Source organism: Athene noctua, chromosome Z, assembly GCF_965140245.1.
Source record: "Athene noctua chromosome Z, bAthNoc1.hap1.1, whole genome shotgun sequence".
Taxonomy (NCBI): domain Eukaryota; kingdom Metazoa; phylum Chordata; class Aves; order Strigiformes; family Strigidae; genus Athene; species Athene noctua.
The window spans coordinates 35,555,008-35,578,721 of NC_134077.1; the positions used below are offsets into that span (position 1 = coordinate 35,555,008).

At 40.6% G+C, this 23,714-nt stretch overlaps 1 protein-coding gene across 1 annotated transcript in view; it reads right to left on the minus strand.

The window, feature by feature from the left end:
- Nucleotides 1-23,714, minus strand: part of MAN2A1 (mannosidase alpha class 2A member 1) — a 140,944-nt gene that overhangs the window by 12,060 nt on the left and 105,170 nt on the right. Inside the window, exons 17-19 of the mRNA XM_074931879.1 lie at nt 21,769-21,902; nt 20,522-20,663; nt 16,908-17,041 (exon numbers count right to left, since the gene is read on the minus strand). Of these exons, the coding sequence (XP_074787980.1) occupies nt 16,908-17,041; nt 20,522-20,663; nt 21,769-21,902 (410 nt within the window). The remainder of the gene's footprint in view (nt 1-16,907; nt 17,042-20,521; nt 20,664-21,768; nt 21,903-23,714) is intronic.

Genomic DNA, 23,714 nt, shown 5'->3' on the forward strand with positions numbered 1-23,714 from the left:
GAATCCTCAAGCCTTGTCTAGGAAAAGATAGCATGGTGCAGTTTTCTAGGACTGATTCCTTTAAAGCTTCCTCTAAGGCTAACAGAAGTAATGTGAATAAAAAAGGTGTTTTTAATATAAAGATGCAGTAATGTATATTGCAGTTGAGAAACCAGGTAAAGATGGAAGAATGCTGGAAACTTTGAAGAAGAATGTCAGTGGGAGAGAATTTGCTATTAATGAACAATTAAGCAAAATCCTCAGAGATAGCAGAATCATAAAGAGTGGCTCCTCATTTCCTAAATTCTGGAAATATCTGAGGATTGCAGAGAAATACAGTCTTGAAGGACTCTGCCAAATGCTAGAACCAGAGCTGATTCAACTTGGCTCATTTTTGCTTCCACAGTGTTTAGATGTTTATCACAGGCATAAGCATTATACTCAAACATTATCCACTTTGAAAAGCTGCACTAAGACTTAGGTGGAGAGTTTATCTTGAATCTTGTATTCCCACATCTGGAATGACAGTCAGCTTTGGATGACTGCACTAACAGAAGAAGTGCAGTCATTCAGTAAACCTATGTAATAGCAATGGGAACAGAGAGTGCAGTAGGTGTCAAAAGCTGCCATGAGATGAAGGGAAAAAGGGTTTTGCCAACACCGTGAAGACGATGGTATCACAGGAGATCCAGAAGGGACACTTCAACTCCCATGTCCGCCTAGGTACATCACAGTCATGAAAGAATTCGAGTATGTCTTTCCTCTCTCAATCTAGTGATCCAAAATTTAAACAGGACTCTGCGGAAAACTATGGGAGGGGGTTGCATGTACAGACAATGCATTTGGAAAAATAGTTTCTCTGTGCACACACTCACTATTTGTGTGGCTTTCAGCCATACCCTGCTGATGTAAGTCAGAAGATGCAGTCCCACAGTTTCTAATGTAATTAAAGTACTGCTCTCAAAAGTGGCATTATTTCCTCAACTGCAATGACAGTGCTTAGAGCTCAAAATGTGAATGGAGCTGCACTGGCAGCCTTACAAACATTACGTTATGTACTGGCATGATTCTGATGAATGCCACTGATATAGCTGAGTATTGTCTTAACGAGGTATAATCAAAGTGAATACTGCCTTTTTTAACTACCTTACAGCACATTCATATACAGTTATCCAGTTGGAAACTATGCGGAAATACAACTCCTCGAATGACTGTGCAATAGATGTAAACAAAATCTCATATCTTTCCTTGTCATCAAAAGTAAGGTGAACAATTATAAACTTTTAGTTTTGAGGAAAAACAAACAAGTGACACTCCAGTATAACTTTAGGTTACAATTCGTAACAAGTTCTAAGAATTACTTAATCTATAAAAAGTGCCCTCGTATCAGAAATGAGTTATTTTATCGCCAAGTGGAGGATGGAACAGATTAAGAAAAGACTCAAAGGGTTTTCTGTTAAGAGTCTAAATTGAGGAACTAAGGTCCTTAATTAGAGGAAAAAACCCACTAATTACTCTTTAGAGATCATGTAGGAATAGAATGAAGAAAGAAATGGAAAATACTGTAGAGAAGAAAGTAAAGCTGAAGCAGCTGATAACTGGACTTGAACTGAGCTAACAGAGAAACAACTTTTCAACACAGACAAGTAGTCTGAAATTTCCCACGTGAAAGTAAGGAAAGGAAACCGAGGCAGACAGTATATGAAATCACAAATCTGGACAATTTATTCCTCCTCTAGACTGTACTCTGCTATGGAAAACCCTCGTCAGGAAAGAAATTTAATAATGACTCCAAAACCCCACCAGCTTCCAAACTATCTGATCAAACATGCTGAAATGTGGATGTTGACTTCAGATGTCAGTGCATTCAAATAAAATCTGGAAACACACAGAATTCTGGGCCTGCTAAATCAAGGGATGCAAGTCAAAATAGTCTCATACCAAATCACCGGACCATTCCTGGAAGGAAAAAGTCTCTCACTCTCTCTCATGTTATGTGAGGAAACAATTTTTATCAGTTTTCTCTATCACAGGTTCAGAAAACTAACTGGAAGCAGTCTTTAAAGAAGAATGTGTCTGGTCTAGAGAATCTTATCTGTGGACGGAAAATACTCTCCAGAGCATCTCTAGTCCCAAAACATAGGGAGATAATATTATTAAATATCTCTCAATCAAAATCTAGTAACTGACAGCAACCGAGATGTTCAGCCAAAGAATCTAAAGCATCCCAAAGACAAACATGAAAAAACTAGCTTTGTCCTGGTTTCAGCTGGGGTAGAATTAATTTTTCTTCTTAGTAGCTAGAATAAGCTGGTATTTCAGGACTGATAGCTGAGAACCGTCTGGGTATGTCAGTGGGTGAGCATAAGAACTGTGCATTACCTGTTTGTACTTTCTATCATTGCTATTGTTTTATCACAATTATTACACTGTTTTTATCTCAACATATAAATCTCCCTTTACCCTTCCAATTCTCTCCCATCCGCTGGGAAGAGGAGGGTGAGTGAGCAGCTGTGTGGTGTTTAGCCACCAGTCAGGAATAAACCACTACATGTTTCTTTCTGTACAGTCCAAAGATTGACAATCCATCTGCATGCTTGATAAGATGCTGCCTCTACATAAGAAGATGGTTGGATAATACTGTGCTAGCCTGCTTATAGGTGAGAAACAAATGGCAGACATCATAGACTATGTGAATATGCAGTTTTACAACACATGACAAAAATAAGTGACAGGGAAGGACAGATGCCTTAGCTTTAAAATTACATAGATTCTTCTCTGAATGCAAACATCTTGAACCCTTAACTACGTAGAATGCTCCTCACTTGGAGGTGTCTGTAAACAAGAACACAGTGAGAAAATTGCACAGCATCCTTGCACACATATTGCCTTAAAGCTCCCAACTTGGAAGAGAAATTCAGATTTTATTTGGTACTAGTTAAATGCATGAAACTCCCATCAAGCAGTAAATAGTTTCAACTTAGTTGCAGGTTTTACACACAAGACTGCCTGATTGTTACCTCACAAAGTGAAAAATCAGATGTACTTGCATTAAATTCATTCAAAGTTGTTTATTCTTTTTGTATTACAGTGTGCAAAGTCTGACAAATTCTGAAAGTCCTTCAGATACGGATTCAGATATCATTCCCTTTCTTCTGAGGTCAATGTCTGGAGCTAGATTTTTCATGTGTCTGTAAAAACTCCTAGTGCTTTTGATAAGGAAAGGAGAAGGATGTTAGATAATAAAGGTTACACTACTAATGCAACAAATAGCAACCTGACACTGGTGGAAATTGGATGAATTTTTCTGAGGTGTCCAATAGTGCAATGCTGATGTAGCCATGTGTCAAAAAAACCACTGACCATCACTTCAAGCAGCTTTTGAACTGGCTAGTGGTTGACACAGGAATTTTGTAGGGAAATCAAGATGAGAGAAGATCTTTGAGCAGTGGGATTCAGAACACCTAAGACCTCAAAGCTGCACAAGCATCTTCAGCAGAACCATCTTCAGGTAGTCTCTGTAAAAAAGCGGTCCTCTACAATGAATTAAGACTTTCAGGGAGATCTAGATAAATTGCAACCAGAAATAACAGCCACAAATGTGAGTACTGAACAGGCATCTATCCTGAAACCTTACAAAGACTATACACAAGAATACTGACGCCAGATTATTTTCTATTATACTAGAGCATCACTCTTTCCTGAAATCCAGGGGGGCAAAACTCTTGAAAAATACAAGGATTAGATCTTCCCGAAATGTTCATACATACATTTCTGTCAACACTGAAATATTAATCAGTTATATTAGGGTTTTGTACATCAAAGCATAAATTCTTTTGGCAGTATGTTTTAAATCCTTTATTGAGAACAATGATCTGGAATGCTTAGGGTTTTTTGATAGCTATTGAACTGACCAGCAAAGGACTCCTCAACTGAGCAGACAAAAGCTGGCATTACCTCTTTACCTCAGGGAATGGAAAATTTTTCTATCAATTCACTTGGAGGCTGTTACACTGGAAAAGCATTTCTGGTACACTAGGGAAAAGAGGTCCCTGGAGGCCAATTACAGAAGAAATAAAAATTCCGAGGGACTGTAGAATACCCTCAAGGCTCTAAGTTGGCTCAGAGTGACTCTACAACCAGTTTCTGTACTGCCTGTAGATTCTTAGCTGTCACTGAGAGTGCAGGTGAGGAAATCTGGGACTACTGCAGGTAACCAAATCCAGGGAAATTTGGACCCAACAGGAGGACTTCTTCCCAGTCTGCTAGAGCCAAATTTGGTAGTCTTTACCAGGAGAAAGGCAGAGCATGCATTCCCAATAGCATGCACACACAGAGTCAGCTATATAAGAGAGCGGAAAGCAGCTCAGACATCACATACTTCCAGTGCTGCCCCCTACCTGGCAGCTTGAAGTTTGTTCGCAGTTTACATGCAGACACAGAAAATAAAAGGTCTTGCCAGCAACTAGCAGCAAGTTGCACTGGTCCCTCAGTCCCATGATCGGTCTCTCTCTAATAGCTGACACACAGACCTCTTATTCTACTTGCTTCCTAGTCTTACCCGAAGTTGGCTAATGGCTCACACATGTTTAGAAAAGGTTGCGTACTCACACAGAAACCAGATTTAGTAAGAATACAAGATAGGCTGTGGTGATCAAGCATTAGACTGGACCAGACCTTTTATGCCCCTTTTACCCCTATTTTTCCCACTTGTTCCTCCTTGATCCTTCTCTTTCCCCTCCTACGTCCCTTCCACATTCCATAACAAGCCTCCTATTTTCATTTTTTTTATAACAAAATCTCATTTTCTCCCTCCTTCAAATCCTTTAAGTCCTGGACCCCTTCAGGCAACAATGCCCTTCATCTGCATATAGTGATTTCTGCTGAGTCATCCTGTTGAGTTTCACACCAGGAACAATCAATTCTTCCTTTCATGGTCTTAGAAGCAGCCAGTTCAGCATGCTCCACTTCTCCCTGGTTAGATTCCTTTGCTTCCTCCACCTATCACTGTTCCTTCGATGACCGTCAGGTCCTTGCATTTGATTTAGTTAGTCTTTAATAAGATACCATAATAGCAACAATGTTCTATAAACAGATCTTTTGGAGAACAGCTGGTCACTGGTCTACAGAATAGTGCAGATAGCAAAAAAAGTAATTAGTCATCATGCCCATAAACACATTACTGTAATTACTAAGGTTGACAAATAGCAACCACCAGTATAGTTTGGATGAAATGTATCACAGAAGCAGACAGACAGCATGACATGCTTTTCTCAACAATAGAAGTATTTTATGTTTTAGTTATAGCCTCTCCCACCAATTTTATTCTCTTCTAATTCTTCTTACAGCATTCATATTGTTCAATAATAGTGCAGGAGGAAGGAGGAGGTACAATGCCTAAATAAAGAACCCATTTATGTGGTTGTGGAAGTTGTGAAAGGGACACGGTGCTAGATTTTGTTTCCTGTTGACTGCGAAGTGCTTATCCTATTCTTGGTGATGGTAGAACACAGTGATCAGAAATTTTCTGGAGTTCCACTTTGAGGAACTAGGTCACCAAACTGATAATAAAGACAGAAACTACACAATGATATCTCCTAATTTGTGCCCTCTAGGGAGACTATCTTCATTGGAATTCTGCTGCTCATGTGAAGTTCTTGCTGCCGATGGAAACTTCTTGTTCCATGTGCAAGGAGTTTAACCCTTATTTCACTTGAAAATACAAGAAGCAGTAGACAGATTTGCAGCCTTTCTTCCTCCTTTAAGAAGGATTTTGCCCTACCACCACAAATTGTAGCAAGTCGACTAGGTCTTCCTAGAAGTGGTGATACAGAAAGGGTTACATTTAAGACCTCAAACTGCACCAGCTCTGATAAGCTCATAAAAGATTTTAGAGTTCTACCCTCCCACTTTGGTGAATGGGCCAAAAGTGGAGTGACCAAGCTTGAATACTATGCATGCTACTGAAGTAAAATTCTTTCTACACAGAGCTGGCAGTCAGGTATGCACAACTGAAGACAAATGAAAACAACCAAAGGAAAGTCAGTAACTCTAGAGATGTACATATATATACAAAAAACCACAAGAGAGACATAGCTGTAAGTCCAGAAACCAGAGGAAGGCAGTCCTTTGTACTATCTACTTCACCATGAGACAGCTCCTCTGTTGTAGGGTGAGAACATTCACTCCCTACAGTTTTGGACAGCACCCATGACTGGAGCTTGAAGACAAATCTGTCTTTAGAACCTCTGCACATCATATCTTTGTCACATTGTCAAGAAAAAAAAACGGTATTTGAAAGAAATCAACCTGTAAGTTGCCCTGCATAAAAATGAAGACAGTGCTAGCCTGAAAGCAGATAGTATTTGTAGATAAATAAGAGATGGAAACACTGTTCTTGAGCAGCAGACACATACTTGCAGCATAAGAAATACAGTATCACCTATATAGTAGTAGCAGTAATGAGAATTTAAATGTAGTGTTTTAAGCAAAGCTGTAAAGAACTAACATATACCTGAATCTCTTTTCAAATAAAACAAGAAATAAGTGTACTTTCATTACTAAATATATGTGGCACATAGAACACAATGCATCTGAAGAAGATGCATTGTGTTCTGTGTGAGAAGTAGAGAGGGAAATGTCTTCCCCCCCCCCCCCCCCCCCCCCCCCCCTTTCTGTGGCCACTATAAAACTCCAACACTTTAAAGTTCAAGATTTTGCATATATTTGATGAGTTTACTATGGTAGTCATAACCAAAAACTATATTAGAATATTTGAGGTTGTCAGATACTGGCTTGAAAACACTTCTATATGGTTAAGCCAATGTTGAATTTCTTCTTTTTAGAATCATCAAGTTAATTATGCTTGTAAAGGTGTGGTTACACACAGCATAGCAATGCACATACAGTATATAGCTACTATATGAAATGTACATGTGCATTATAAAGATGCAGACCAAGTAAGTGCCAATGCAGCTCAGAATCAGACAGAAATGGCTATACCACCAAGCATATACTTTCAGAGGAAGTGGATACTGACAGATATTTAATAAGAAAAAAAAAAAAAAAAGAGTAGCTGAATGTGGTAAAAGACAAGGAGCTTGATTATCTGACTCCCACATATTTGTGATTTTACTAACTGCCTGTATCATTGCTTCTCTAAACCTCGCCCAAACCACAGCAACTATATGAGCCATTGAATCTTGGCTCTCTGCTAGACACGAGGCTATAAATCCAGTTATATAAATTGATCAAGTCAAGACAAGGTATGAAATAGGAATCTGAAGAAAGTGTGTGCCTGGCATGGCATCTTTTCTCCAGTTATGTCACTGATAAAGTAAAGATATTACCATTTCCTATAAATCCTATGTCATTCATATTTTCATACTAAAATAACACACTAAGGCCTGGAAAGTAAAAAGGTATCAATGCTTATTTTTAACAAAACATTTACTCTTTTTTCAAGCAAGCACTGTTAACTGTACTTAGTTTATTCTCAGCTAAATAATGATTCCTTCAATTTGAAAATGAAATGCATTCAGTTCTTGCTTAACTATGAGGAAAAAGAAGAATGAATATTAGAAGAGAAGTCAAAAAGATATGCAGAGCCAAAAAAATGCTTGCAAGGACAATGAACTTATAAGCAGAATTAACTACATCTAGTATGAGGAGAAAAGTTGTATAAAGAAATTTTATGAAAACATAGTAACATCATCAACAGAGGTCTGAGGGACAGAGTTGTCAATAAATCAGGTGAGTATAAAATAAAGTGAAATCAGACTTCCCCAGCTCTTACTACACACATAGCTTGCTTAATGAACCATACTGTCACTCTGAATACACCTTTTGTAGTATCCAGGTTCGGGAGGGAAAAAAACCCCAAACTTCAGCAGAACAAATACATCTGAAGACTTCTGCACAGAGGCAGTATCAGCTTGAGTATTTACTACTTGCTAGACAAGCTAGAGTTCAAGAGCCAAAAATCAGGTAACATTAGAATTAGGGACCTCGTAGAATACAGGCTACCTCAGTATGTTAGAGATTATTAAGAGTTCTACCTACCCATTGGACGTCAATCTTAAACTTCAGGACATTCATGTGGTTTGACTCCACCATCAAAATGGTGGAGTGGTATTGGGGTGGTATTGGGGAAGGAAAGAAGTATTTTGGAGATGTAAATTAAAAGAAACTTTTGGTTGATAGTGTCATAGCCAAAAAACTCCACAGTAATTACACCAGTGATGCACATTTATTTTAAATAATTTTAAAGAATTATACATCCTACACTTCACATAGTCTTCTTTTATGGGGAAGCTTGACAAGGAGCAGAAAAATTTCTGTCTTCAGAACTGTTTTTGAGAAAAGGCAGAATGAAATATTTTGGAAAAGACTTTAGGAAAAGTTTGCACTGGCAAAGATGCCAAGTGATCAAAACTCTCTCCTCCTGTAGCTTCGGCAGGCTCCTCAAGTCAATAGCAAAATAGGACTTGACAACAAAATTAGGGTCAGTGTATGAGTCACAGTGCAGCTGATTACATATATAAACAACATATAATTTCTTCATAATTGTTCTGACAGGGCTATTTTTAAAGTATTTTAACAACTACCTTCTATGTAACAACGCACTAAAAAAGTGTATTTGTACATTTAACAAAACAGCAAGAAAGGTGATTACTAACCTTCCTTACTTTAACATATCTGAAACAGTTACGTGAATCAGAATATGTTACCAATGTTCAGATCGATTTTGAAATACAGAATATATCTTAATATAGCAAAGGGGAATCAAAAAAATAATGTCAGAAAGACAATGTTTCCTTAAAACATCTTGCTTGGCTCCTGGGGATGTGTACATTGTATCAGTTGGGTCAAAAGCACCCCTTTCACTGTGTCCACTCTCCCATAGTGTGATAGTTTAATCCCTGCTGGGACCAGAGACCACGTTGCCTTTGTCCCTCCCCCACCCTCGGACACAAGTAGGGCACAAACCCCGGGTTAAAATAAAAAGAAATTTAATACAACAGTGTGATAAACAATCTGAACAACAACAGTAGCAATGATAACAACAGTAAGCAGTAATAACAGTAAAAAAGACAAAAGATATACAGAGAAATACTGCGGTGGTTACAGACAGCTTGCTCGTGATGCTCCCCGCCACCAAAGCCACAAAGGAAAAAGTTCCCGCACTCCCGTGCTGGACCTGACATCACCATGGTATGAATAACCCGGCTGGAGATCCCTTCCCCCTCTCTACTGGGGAAACTTAACCCTATCCTAGCTGAACCAGGACATAATCCAACCCTTTATTCTATACCATCTGTGTCATGTCCAGCTGCCAATTAGCAGTTAACAATAACAAAATAACAATTTACAAAGGCACAGCATAATTCACGGCATGTTCTCACCCAGAATCAAGTCCCCCTGTGGTACGCATCGGACCTCTCCATTGTCCTGCATCACCCACCAGGTACACCCAGGTCCTTGGGCAAAAGCAATCCCGTGGATGGGTTTGCCGTTGCCTTTGCCTGGCGCAGGGTTAAACCAGACCATTTTTCCCAATATATTCCTCATGCGCACCACAGGGACTTTATCCCCATCTACAGCACGTGGAGGTTTTGACTGAGCCAGGCCAGCTCGACTGGCAGATCCTCTTGTGTTGACTAGCCAGGTGGCCTTTGCTAGATGCATGTCCCAGTCTTTGAAGGTCGCACCTCCCAATGATTTCAATGTGGTTTTTAACAGTCCATTGTAGCGCTCGATCTCCCCAGAGGCTGGTGCGTGGTAGGGGATATGGTAGACCCACTTGATGCCGTGTTCTTCTGCCCAGGCATTTATGAGGTTGTTTCAGAAGTGGGTCCCGTTGTCTGACTCAATTCTCTCTGGGGTGCTGTGTCGCCACAGGACTTGGGTTTCAAGGCCCAGGATGGTGTTTCGGGCGGTGGCGTGGGGCGCTGGGTAAGTTTCCAGCCATCCAGTGGTTACTTCCACCATTGTGAGCACGTGGCGCTTCCTGTGGTGGGTCTGTGGCAGTGTGATGTAGTCGATCTGCCAGGCCTCTCCATATCTATATTTCAGCCATCGCTCTCCATTTCGCTGGGGCTTCACCCGCTTGGCATGTTTGATTGCAGCACACGTCTCATATCCGTGGATGATCTCTGCAATGGTGTCAGTGGTGAGGTCCACCCCTCGATCTCGAGCCCACCTGTATGTTGCATACCTACCTTGGTGGCCCGAGGTCTCATGGGCCCACCGGGCTATGAACAGTTCACCTTTGCGCTGCCAGTCCAAGTCCACCTGAGCCACTCTAATCTTAGCAGCTTGGTCTGCCTGCTGGTTGTGTCGATGTTCATCAGTGGCCCGACTCTTGGGTACATGGGCATCCACATGGCGCACCTTCACAACGAGGTTTTCCACATGGGCTGCAAAGTCCTGCCATACTTCAGCAGCCCAGACAGTTTTACCCTTAAGTTGCCAATTGTTCTGCTTCCATTGCTGCAGCCATTTCCACAGGGTATTCGCCGCTGCCCACGAGTCGGTGTAGAGGTAGAGCCTCGGCCACTTTCCCCACTAAATATCCAAAGCAAGCTGGATAGCTTTCACCTCTGCAAACTGGCTCGATTCACCCTGTCCCTCAGCAGCTTCAGCGACTCGTCGTGTGAGACTCCACACAGCAGCCTTCCATCGTCGATGTTTTCCCACAATGCGACAAGACCCATCAGTGAACAGAGCATGTTGCTTCTCCTCATCTGGCAGCTCATTATATGGTGGGGCCTCCTTAGCACGTGTCACCTCCTGTTCTGGTGACATCCCGGAATCTTTGCTCTCTGGCCAGTTCGTAATCACCTCTAGTATCCCTGGGCAGCTGGGGTTCCCTATTCAAGCCCGTTGTGCTATCAACGCAACCCATTTACTCCACGTGGCATCAGTTACATGATGTGTGGAGGAGGCCTTTCCTTTGAACAACCACCCCGGCACTGGCAGTCGGGGTGCCAGGAGGAGCTGTGTTTCAGTGCTGACCACTTCTGAGGCAGCCCAAACTCCTTTGTACGCTGCCAGTGTCTTCTTCTCAGTTGGTGTATAATTAGCTTCAGAGCCTTTGTATCCCCGGCTCCAAAAGCCTAGAGGTCGGCCTCGGGTTTCCCCAGGTGCTCTCTGCCAGAGGCTCCAGGTAGGGCCATTCTCCCCGGCTGCGGTGTAGAGCATGTTCTCAACCTCCTGCCCTTCCCGGACTGGCCCGAGGTCTACTGCTTGGGCAATCTCCCACTTAATTTGTTCAAAGGATTGTTGTTGCTCAGGGCCCCATTCAAAATCGTTCTTCTCAAGGGTTACGTGGTAGAGAGGGCTCACAATCAGGCTGTAGTTCGGGATGTGCATCCTCCAGAACGCCACAGCGCCCAGGAAAGACTGAGTCTCCTTTTTATAGGTTGGTGGGGCCATGGCTGTGATCTTGTTTATCACCTCCATTGGGATGTGGCGACACCCATCTTGCCATTTTATTCCTAGGAATTGAATTTCCCTTGCAGGCCCCTTAACTTTCTTTTCCTTAATGGCAAAGCCGGCCTTCAGGAGGATTTCAATTATCTTCTTCCCTTTCTCAAAGACCTCCTCGGCTGTGTCCCCCCATACAATGATGTCATCAATGTACTGCAGGTGTTCTGGAGCCCCACCTTTCTCCAGTGCAGTATGGACCAGTCCATGGCAAATGGTGGAGCTGTGGTTCCACCCCTGGGGCAATTGATTCCAGGTGTACTGGATGCCTCTCCAAGGGAACGCAAACTGTGGCCTGCACTCTGGCGCTGTTGGAATGGAGAAGAACGCGTTAGCAATGTCAATCGTGGCATACCACTTGGCTGCCTTCGACTCCAGTTCATACTGGAGCTCGAGCATGTCCGGCACTGCAGCACTCATGGCTGGCGTAACTTCATTCAGGCCACAGTAGTCCACAGTTAGCCTCCATTCGCCATTAGGCTTTCTCACTGGCCATATAGGACTGTTGAAGGGTGAGTGAGTTTTGCTGATCACCTTCTGGCTTTCTAGTTGGCGGATCAGCTGATGGATGGGGACCAGGGAATCTCGGTTGGTGCGGTACTGCCGCCAGTGCACCGTCCTGGTAGCAACTGGCACTCGCTGCTCCTCAACCTTAAGCCGCCCCACCACTGAGGGATCCTCTGAGAGGCCGGGTAAGGTGGACAACTGTTCAACCTCCTCCAGGGCAGCTACACCAAAAGCCCACCGGTACCCTTTTGGGTCTCTGAAGTACCCTCTCCTGAGATAGTCTATGCCCAGGATGCAGGGGGCATCTGGGCCAGTCACAATGGGGTGCTTATGCCAGTCCTTCCCAGTCAGGCTCACTTCAGCTTCCAGTAGGGTCAGCTGTTGGGATCCCCCTGTCACTCCGGAGATGCAGATGGATTCAACCCCACTGCAGCTCGATGGCATCAGGGTGCACTGTGCGCCAGTGTCCACCAAAGCCTTATACTCTTGTGGGTCTGACGTGCCAGGCCATCGGATCCACACTGTCCAGTAAATCCGATTATCCCTTTCCTCCACCTGGCTGGAGGCAGGGCCCCTTTAATCCTGCTCATCATCACTCACTACTTGTAAGAATGATTTACTGGTCCCCTCAAGAGGGTCAGACATAACATTGGCCATTCTGTTCTGTCTGGGGGATTTCTGACTGGACACTGGAGCTGCGCTCTTCTTGGAGGACTCCCCTTTCGTGATGGTCTTCCCTTTCAGCTGCTCTACTCGTGCAGCTAGGGTGGCAGTGGGCTGTCCATCCCACCTCCTCATGTTTTCTCCATGGTCGTGGAGGAAAAACCACAGGGTGCCTCGTGGTGTGTGCCTTCTGCTGCCTTTCTCTTGAGTGGGGAGATGTTTACTTCTAATGGCTGAGACATCAGCCCGTGCAGGTGGAATGTAGGACATGTCCTCTTCCATTTTCTGGACCCTCTGAGACAGTTCCTCCACAGCTGAGACCCAGGAATGTTGAGATGAAGGGAGATTTCCCTCCTATTGCCGGAGCTTGCCAACCACTCCATCCACTGTCAGAGTGTGGGTGTCTGTCCACCAGGACACTATTGCCAATGCTTTCGAGTGTGCTTCTGGTGCATTCTTCAGGAACTTTCGCCACATCAGGTGTGTGCAAGGGGCCTGATCTGGGTCCATGGGTGACTGCTCATCATTCAGATTACCATAGATCATCTCAAACGCAGCCAGTTCCCTGAGGTTCTGGATGCCTTTCTCAATGTTGGTCCATTTGCCTAGCTGACATAGGATATCATCCTTGTAGGGGTGCCTCTCCCTTACACTGAGCAGGAGTCGCTTCCAAAGGCTGAGGGTTTGAGTCTGTTTCCCTATTTCCCTATCAATGCCAGCCTCCTTGGCCAAAGATCCCAGCTGCTTGGCCTCTCTCCCCTCCATTTCAAAAGCACTGGCTCCATTGTCCCAGCATCGGAGCAGCCAGGTGCAAATCTGCTCACCTCTCAGGCGGCTGAAATCTCTCTGCATATCTCGCAACTCAGTCGGGGATAGAGATCAGATGATCACCACTGGCCCTTCCTCCTGTTCCTGTGCTGGGCCTGGCTCATCCCCATCCCCCACTTTGCGAACTGACTTTCTGGTATATTTTGTTTTCTGTATCGGGGTGACTGATACCGGCACTGGCTGGCTCTCTGGCTCAGCTGCTGTGCTGGTGGAGGTGACTGAGACTGGCTCTGCCTGTTTCCCCGGCCCAAATGCTGTACAAGTAAGTTCATTTTCAGATCCTGCAGCCCTTTCTCCCCCTTGAGGGCAGTGAGTGGTATTTAAAAGGACACAGTAGGCATGGGCAAGTCCCCAACACATTGCAGCAAGTTGTGTCTCCTGGGTTTTGCCAGCTTGGTAACACGCCCTTTCTAAGCACTCCATCAGCTTATCAGGGCTCTGCATTTGCTCAGGATTGAAATTCCAAAGCATTGGAGGTGCCCACCGACTCAGGCCTTTGCCTATCTTTTCCCACACCCCTTGCCACTCACTATTATCTGACCTCGGGGCAGGTTTCCGGGCACTGCTATTGTTAGAGAAGTGCCGCATGGCCAACACCAAAATCAGGCAGGCATTCAGAAAGCATTGTGCCACAATCACACTGGCCTGCAGATTCCAAGGATAATTGAAACTCTCAAAAACCGAGAGGATCTCTTCCCCTGGCTCACCCATAGAGGGGGTGAGACCCCTAACAAAAGCCCAGGCAGCAAACAGGTACTGGCCCACCTCCACACACAGCCATACAAACACATTCTAAGCAGTCAATAGCCAGTATGACAAAACAAGCCCCTTTATACATTTTCCACCGACAACAAACAACAGCACTGGGATCATATACTGGATATAAGGGTTGATCCAGCCCCACCACGCAAGCAAACAGGCTAGCATTGCAAACATTTTCTTATCAAACAGTACAAATACAACCAGAAAAATTACACCCAACAGATTACTCTAACACACTCTGGTCAGGGTCTGTCCCTTTTTGATTCTTATTTCAACCCTCTTGTGCCTCACTTCGGGCGCCAAAAATGGCTGTTATACTTTTAAGCCCTGCCGGGACTGGAGACCACGTTGCCGTTGCCCCTCCTTGACCCTCAGCTGGTCAGGCTGGAAGTGAGGCACAAACCCCGGGTTGAAATAAGAAGAAATTTAATTCAGCAGTGTGATAAACAATCTGAACAACAACAATAGCGATGATAACAACAATAAACAGTAATAACAGTAAACAAGACAAAAGATATACAGAGAAATACCGCAATGGTTACAGACAGCTTGCTTGCGTGCTCCCCACCACCACCGCCACAAAGGAAAGCTTCCTGCAGCTGCCGCGCCAAACCTGATATCAGCATGATATGAATAACCCGGCTGGAGATCCCTTCCCTGTCTCTGCTGGTGAAACTTAACCCTATCTCAGCTGAACCAGGACACATAGTTTTGATCCCACTTTTTTTCAAGTCCCTGTGAGTGTATAAGAAATAATTGCCCTTAAGAGCTTACTCTGCACCTATTTAGTCCCATTATAAGGTCATCAGGAAGGGTCAGGGGGAAGGAACATTAGTGTTAGAACACAGGCACCCAAATCAGCTCAAAGGGTTTTTTTGATCGTAGTGGGTAACTGCCCTTTTCCCTTTGAAAGATTATCAGCAACTTGCACAGAAACTTTCTAGAAATGGAAGAAAGGAAGAGGATTTTATTAAGAGAAGGAAAATACACTGTTATTCTACTGAGCTGATGTCTGACTGATATCCCAATCTAACTGGTAAATTTATGCAAATGTGTAATGTATTATATTACATATGTATAAGTATCACTAACCAGACAAGCCTAGAATTCTTTAGGCTGCCTTTATTCTAACTGAGGTAACCTCAAACTCTTTTCCAAAGGAGTGTTTTGATTTGAAGCAGCAGTGCTGTTCTGAAATTAAATTTACAGCCAATCCCACTCAATCAGGCACTGTGCTATCTGCAGAGAAGTTTCAGTGTGCATGGACTAGTTCTCTTTTAGAAGGAAGTAACCAACAATGTCCCCAGATGTGCTCTAACCCTTCACATCTCCACTACGGTCTGAATGGATTGCTAATCAGATGGCTAATCCTCTGGACAGTTTTTAAAGTCTGTTCTGAAACAAAAATAGACCTGTTTTTAAGCAGGGGCTGGACAAGAAGACCTCCAGAGACACCTGATAGTGAGTTGTTTCATGATTCTACAGAAAATACCAAAACCGCACAGTATCAGTGCAAGCACCATGGCACTAACTTATTTGATCCGCTCCTGTTGTTTAAATTATTTGCTAATGTAAACAAACATTTCCGTAATTCTTACTTACCGGCTTCTCATTCTAATTTAATACTACACAAACTACCCTGGGTACTAAAGTAGCGTTCTGTGAAAGTACAGATTCTCTGCAGGTTTCTTCTTGTGAAGGCAGATTAATCTGTGCGATGCTCGTTGTCAAAGCTATACTGTTACAGAACTCAAGATAGCTTCTTTCAAGTTAGCTGAGATATTTGCACACCACACTGAAAATGCAGTTAATATGCTGCCTGTGTTACACAGCATGAGGAACTGGAAAATCATAATGACATGTACAACTTGAAAAAAACACTGCCAATCATTAAGTGGTGGAAATTAGCTTTAAGCTTGATATTATCATCCTCTCAGTGGTTAATGATATCCATTAAAAACCAGAATTAATTCCAACTTATCTGCATATTCATTAGCAGCTCAGTATACAACATCTCATATTTAGCTATGTGATGATTTTAAAATATACTCAGTGCTGTCATCATGATTCTACTGCCTCAGTATGAAGACTTACTTCTTATTTTGTCCTTCTCAAAAATTATAGGAAAAAAGTAAAGAGAAAATGCAAAGAACTGAAAGAAAATTGAAGAGTTATTTAAGACTAATACAGAAAAAGGCAAACTGAGATGATCTGTGCAAGTGAAAAAAACCCCTTACAACAAAATGGTCTCAGCATTCCTAGAATAATAATGAAGTGGAAGGCTTATATGTCTCACATCTGGGCATTTCCACTTAAATCTTATTTCTTAAGAAAATCAAATTTATAAGACATTTTCGCTTCCCACTCATTCATCTGAAACAATCTGTCAGCCTTTGTCCAGATTCAGTTAACTTTTTAAAGAAGCAATAGTCTTACTAATAAGCAATTTTTTACAAGCTTTTTCAATTAAAAAAAAGAAACAAAAAAAAGGAAAAAAAGACTTCCACAACAGTACCCCAGTCATGTGTTGAAGGGTGAGTGAGAAAGCAGACACTGCAGGTATTTGCATAAGAAATAGTGAAAGATTAAGTTATAACTTCTTTAATGAGTTCACTGCTGCTTTAGCAGAAATAACTATTTATGTCTTAATTAGTCAGAAAAATCCAGACAGTGAATCCTACCACTTCTGTTCCATGTCTTCTTTCCAGCAGAAATCGGAAGATATTAGCTGTAATCTTGTTATCTTGGACACCTTGTCCAAGGCCACGGTTGTCATCCTGCATAAGTCGACGATCCAAGATGACTTCCAACTGACCTGAAAGAGCAATACAAGGATTATACTGGTAACAAGATTATATAAACCTTCTAGTAAACATAAGAAAAATACTCTGAAATATAAGTTATAAAGAATCACAATTTTTCTATTGCATATGGAAGAGTACTAGCAGATCAATATTTTTACGACTGATTATGAAAATAGTTAATAGCTTTGGGCTTTGGATGTTTATAACCTTCCAAAAATGTTCACAAATCTTTCAGTAAGTCCTGCAAATGTTTAACATAAGAATCTAAACAGAAGTTCAGCATGAAAAGTTATTACTGTTAACTATTATTCGTAACACGGATACCTTGCACATCAGCGTCAAAGAGGAGAATGACCCCAAGTAACTGCAGCTGTATGGAGAGACCTTCTGTAGAGGAACTGTTCATCTTAAGACTCCATAAAGAGTGCACCTCCTAAATATATCTTTCCCTTTTTTTGTTTTTACTTCACAGTTGGAAGCAAAAAGAAAAGCAGCGAGGCAATATGAGTATATAAACGCTCGCAATCACTTCTTCTAGTAAGGGTATTTTTACTTGTGGGAGTAGGAAAAGAAAACTTTGCACCAGATAAACACTGAGTATAAAGTTCTGAGTTTGTACTGAACTGTAGCACTGCCACTCAGAATAGCTCTGATGATAAATAGTAGCTTTATGGAAGATGAAATTCATATCTTTTCAAGTTCATATCTCCAGAGGGAAACAAGGTCAGGGCATGCAATTAAGGCTGTTACAGCTTTTGCACACTGAAACTTCAAACAACTGTACTTGTTTCCTAAATAAAACTGGATGACTGAAGTACTTGTTTCCTAAATAAGAAATGCACAGTTTAAGCTACTAGAAAAGGCTATTTAGTAAGGTGGTCTCTTTTATATTTCATTGTTCTACAAATACTTATCCAATTTTCCTAAATACTTGTTCTTCCTTTCCCTTAAGTAAAAACAGATGTTGTGTATCTAGGACAGAAGTCAGCTGGCAACGAGTAAGAAACAAATTACCATTCTGAACTAAGGTATAAGGCTTTGGTATAAGGATTGTGTCTCAAATTAATGGTCTTTGTGGATTGCTGTATGAACACAGGCTGACAGACAGGTATGATAAGTCTCTGAACAAAGCTAAGAACCATAGCAAAAAAGACTAACCGATGATAAATTTTTTTCAAAATTTTTGAACAAAACTTAGAAGATCTAGATCCCAAACTACCTAACTGCATTTCCAGCATTCATTAAGAAGACAGGATAATGAAGGCTGACAAAACAAAGCTTTGTGATTCTTAAGGTGATTGTGAAAAGCAAATTGAAACAATATGATCAGTGCTGCTAAAGTCGCAATAAAAACCATTTCCAAAGTGGGTCAAAGATTAAAAAAGACAGTTTTAGGGAAATTTCTGGCTTACAAATGGTGTAAGTGTATTGCATGAGGCTTCAGGACATAAGTGATCCTTGCTACCCCATTAATTATCCATCAGACTGCAGAGAAGTCCACCTCTAAATGATAGTGGTGCATCCCATTTATCTGGTCTTCCCTGGGGCATGGAGAACAATCCATTAAGTAGTAAATTAGAGCAGAATTGGATAGAACTTACTAAATGGTGGAGGATGTTCAGCATCTAACATCAAAAAATGATTAAGCATTCATTCCCACAAATGGAAAGACAGATGGAAAGTAGGAATTAAGTTATGGCATATGTAATTTACAGTTTTTGATCAAGTCTCTTAGAAGCTGATGTTGAAGACTGATGTCAATATAATGAGAAATCCTACTCCATACTGCTGAAATCATCTGACAGTATGAGAGTTAACTGCTCCACAGTAAAGAACCTGTCTCTAATCCAAGAAAGAGAAGTGAGAAATAATCAGCTGTTCATATAAATCTCAGATGGTGGGTTATGCCTTGAGACACACAATTTCAGACACATGGATACATAGCAATTGAAGGTGCTTGCCTACACTGTAATGGTTTTGAATTTTCTTCAGGACCCCTTTGAAATTCCAAAGGGCCTTCAAAATAAGTGTCATGAAGCATATAACTTTCAGCAGCCACAGAACCTTTGGCTTCATTTTTGTTTTAAGATGTCCAACATGACCTCAGGACAAATGTAGTAAACAGTCATTTCATGAAATATTACCTAATGATAACAAGTCAGATGAAGACAGTTTTTTCCTCTTTTTTAGTGGGCATAAATATTTGATGTTGCTAACTATTTCTTAACCTTGAGTGACATAAATAGAGTTTTCCAAAGGGTGACATAGTTAAGAAATTAATGCTATAATCACATATGGGATACATCTGCTCTTTTATTTACTGGAGTAGGGGAAAAGCCTCTAATGACCTCTGACTAGGCTGAAACCAGTGCTCACAGAAAGCCAGTTTCTCCCTGATATTTAACTAAAATGAAAGGCATGAAAAAATGTGGTTGGGTATTGTATCAGATGGTCTTGGAACAAAAGGCTGATACTTTCCACTATGGCTTTATTAAAGCATCAGACTACAGGCCAGTGTTAACTTTGCTCCAAAATGAATTAGGTTTGTTAATACTGTCATCAACCTGTCTTCCATCTTTTGTCAGAATAGACAGTAATATGACATTTTTCGGAAAAGGAACTGGAAAGAAGGTTTTGGCATAGTTTCTGATGAGTTTGTTTTCTTCTAAGCATTCATTCCATTGTTTTTCAAAACTATGTAAATTTAATCTCACAATATATTACAGCAAGGAATTAAACTTTTTAAATTATTAATTATATACCTTATTTGCCCACTACTTGCTAGCTGTATTTGAATGTCTCCTCATTCTGTCAGGATTATAGACTTGAATAACTGACCTCTGTTTCCATCCCTTCAGGCCATTCATCATAGCCTTTTCTGCTGTGAGGGACAAGACTCATCCCTTCTGGGATTCTTAATAAGAATTGATTTTTCTTGTCAACATATTCATCAGCTCTTTCAAAGTACTCCATTAAATTTTTGAAGTATGATTTTGCTTCAGCAATACGTTGATTCTTACTCAGAGTAATTTTTATCCTTTATGTAACTAATCCTAGTCTTCAAAAAAAGCTACTATTGTTTTCCTAGACAGGGATGTTAGGCTATACTGTGTATACCTTAAGACTAGTGCTTTCTAGCCTACAGCAAACAAACATTATTCATCTTAAGCCCTCTGCTACCAGAGCAGTACAAAAGAGAACAAACCACCTAGTTTTGCTGTTTCATCCTTGAGTTCCATCAGAGTTCTTGAGTGAAAAATATAGTTTATTGCTTATTTTGTCTTCTTCATAATTGCTTTCTTCTGTCTCCAGTTTGAGACAGATCTTCCACTGAAGATGACAGGATCTCATTTGGGAACAACCCCTACCTCCTCACTTATGGACATATTCTAAAACTTGTCAGAGATGGAGAAACATATTTACTTTCTTCAAATGCCAGTAGGTACCATAATCTCGAATGAACTATTTCAGACAATCATGAATGTACTTACCATTTTTCAAGCTTGCAACACCTAGAGACTGAGCTGAATGAAGTGTCAAACGAACACCAACATCTTGGATATAAGCCATTGTTGTCATAGGATAGATATTTGCTTGAAGAGGCAATTTGCTCATCGTCAGTCTGGGCTGGATCTGCAGTATGAACATGAATTTCAATAAAACACATCATTTTTACGCATTTAAATTTCAAAGAACTTTTCAGACATTTATCCCATGTGCTTTAGAAGTACAACCAGCACCAAAGCATTCGCTTGACTGCATTATTTAGCTTTTTGGAGATTTGTGGCTAAAATTACCACTTTCAAAAAGATAACTTCAATGTACTTTTAGATCAAAGAATATTTAAAAAAACCTGAAAGATTCATCATCAAGGGAACCTACAAAAAAAGGAATAATCACAGTTACAGAATGAGAGAAAATTTTTTCTCCTCTAGAGAGTAAGCAGTGAATAGATTCAAGGTAGCAGAAAAGAAATTGTTGGTTTATAATGGGAATTTATTAAAGTGCTAGTGAAATTCTTGAATGATACATGACAAATGAGTAGTAGTGTTAAAATTTTCATGTCTAAATATTCACTTTACTGTGCCCAGCAAAATGCAGTACTACACACTAACTGGAAAAACAGTAGTCTCTTACTCAGCAGGTATGGTTTTCAATGTATTTGCAAAACTATTTTTAGCAAGGAAGGAAGGTAAGGAAAATAAAATTGTCTTTCTTTATGCATGCTTCAGAATCCAAGTTAAGAAAACAGTCACACTATATTTCATCAGATGCCTCGCTAACAGAGTAAGTTACTACACTCCAGAAATACATCACTTATTTCCACCAGTAGCAAGCAGTTAATCTCTAGGTCTGAGCTGCTGGACCTTATGCATATCTAGCATTGTGCTGTCCAAAAGGTTCTAAATAAATAGCAAATCAGAGGGAAAAGGTGGCATGCAGATATACAAGCAACTACATGGTGTCATGTCATAACTTGCTGTTTTAAATTCTGATGTTAAAAAGGATATAAAGGAATATTTAACAAACTCCTTGAAAGAAAACAGTTTCTGCTTCATCTGATTCAAATATAATTTTTGAATGGATACATTTTAAAGTTATCCTTTTAAATAAATAGTGAAATTAAACAAGAGAATTTGATTAATATGACTCTTTACTCTTAATACCTCTTTAAAATCAGAGGTATTAAGACAGTTAAAAACAGAGATCCTAGGCTTTTATAATAGACAATAATTACCTGATATCCATTAAGATCAGTATAGAATCTATTTTGACTGTTTATGTCAGATGAAATTCTCATTGCAAGCTCACGATTATATTCTCCTCTAATATCCACAATATTGGAAACTTCAAGAGACTGGCCTTCCAAACCTACATGAAAAAAATGCATTTAAAATCTCTCAGTTTTTAAAAGCAATTGCCACATACATAAGAATGACTATGCTCCCCAAACATAGTGATCTAGTTTTCCCCTGCTAGTTTTCCTTTTCTGCAAAATCTAACTGAGCGTTTGAAGCAAATTCAGTTATGTACCATATGATATAGCAGTACTTCTAATTCAGTACTCATTGAACATACAGTCTGAAACCTTTAATGAAGTAGCACAGAAGCAATCCATTATAAAAACCAATGTGTGTTCAGGTAAATCAGTAGGAAACAGCACCAACTGTTAAGTGCTGTCTTCAGCAGTAGCTAACACGTTGGAGCAAGGCTAATTCACTTCTCCCTTTAACTTATGTGGCTGTCACCATTCACTGAGAAGAATGAAGTTACCAGCTTCTTGACAGCAGCTGTTCCTCTAAGCAGGAAATCGGTCAGCTATTTTAATAAAAACAGGGGGAATCTTCCTTAAGGACTGTGAATTAAGAAACCACATACTGATATGACCACAACCAGGACACAAGTCTTTGCTGACAGGGAAAAGATACCTATTTATTAAAAGAAGAATTGTGTATCTGAGGATGCAGACAGATGTTCAGTGAAATGTTTTTCTACAGTAACCCGCATTGAAAATTGAATACCTTTAATAATCTGACTTTTTCAAACAGTTTGAGACACAGTTTGGACTGGAATCATACTGTATCATTCAGCATGACCACTTCTACCCTTTCTGTAGTCTAATGGGACTAACGACTGTGAAAAGAATTCCACCAAGCAGAACAGAGATATGAAGTAACTTCTTGTAGTGAGATGAAATTACATTGAGCTTGCCTGACAGATTGTAAACAGAAGACAGGAGGAAGTGAGGGACTGATTAACCAACTTAGTCCTTTAAAACTTGAAGACATTATTTAAAAATCTTAGATACTAAATACTTCTTTTTCCCCCAACAGCTCACAAGACCCAGAGGCAAGCTCATTTGTTTGGGCTCCTGAACTGTAGAATCTTTCAGAAGGACAAAATACCTTTGAATAAAATTCTTAGGTTTCTAAGCACATGGACAGAGGTTAGCAAAATCTCTTTTTCCTTCTACACAGATAATGCTCAAAATTTTTTTGCAGTTCTGTTTGAGAGCGAGTTGGAAATAGTTTCCTTAAGAAGGTCTTTGTCAAATTCTAAAACAAACACTCTGAATCTTTACACCACAGAATACTGAAAGTGTCTTCCTGTTTTCATTTTTATGCTATTACTTAGATGTAAAATGCAGTCAGGGTTGTAATTTTTGACAACCTGAATGAGGAGAATGTCAAGCTCTGTATTCGTTTTCTCATCTTTTTTAAAATCTGAATTCCACCTGAAGCAGTATCAACAACTGCTACATTATTAACATTTATCAATCACTACTACACTACAGTGCTAAAGGAAAAAAATTCAGTTCAAATAATTACTTTTGTTTTTCCAAACCTAGTCTGGAAAAAGTGGATCTACATACTCCACTTCTGACACTCTTAGTCATAGATTTTCCAACTATTTTAAAGTAGGAGTATTAAAGCATGAATATATTGAACAAGGCTATAGTATTTTAGTTTACAATTTTAAAATGAGCAGACCATGAATTACTCTCAGCTCTTTTCTAGTGCATAATTTGGGTTACAAAAATACAATTACAAAGGTAAGTGAAACATAAGAAGCTTCTGATAAAAAGATTAATAGATTAATAAAATCATGCTGATACCAAAACCAGATGCCAATGGAATCAGAGAAAGTTAAAAATCACTCTTTGGTCAATTACTGAAAGGAGTT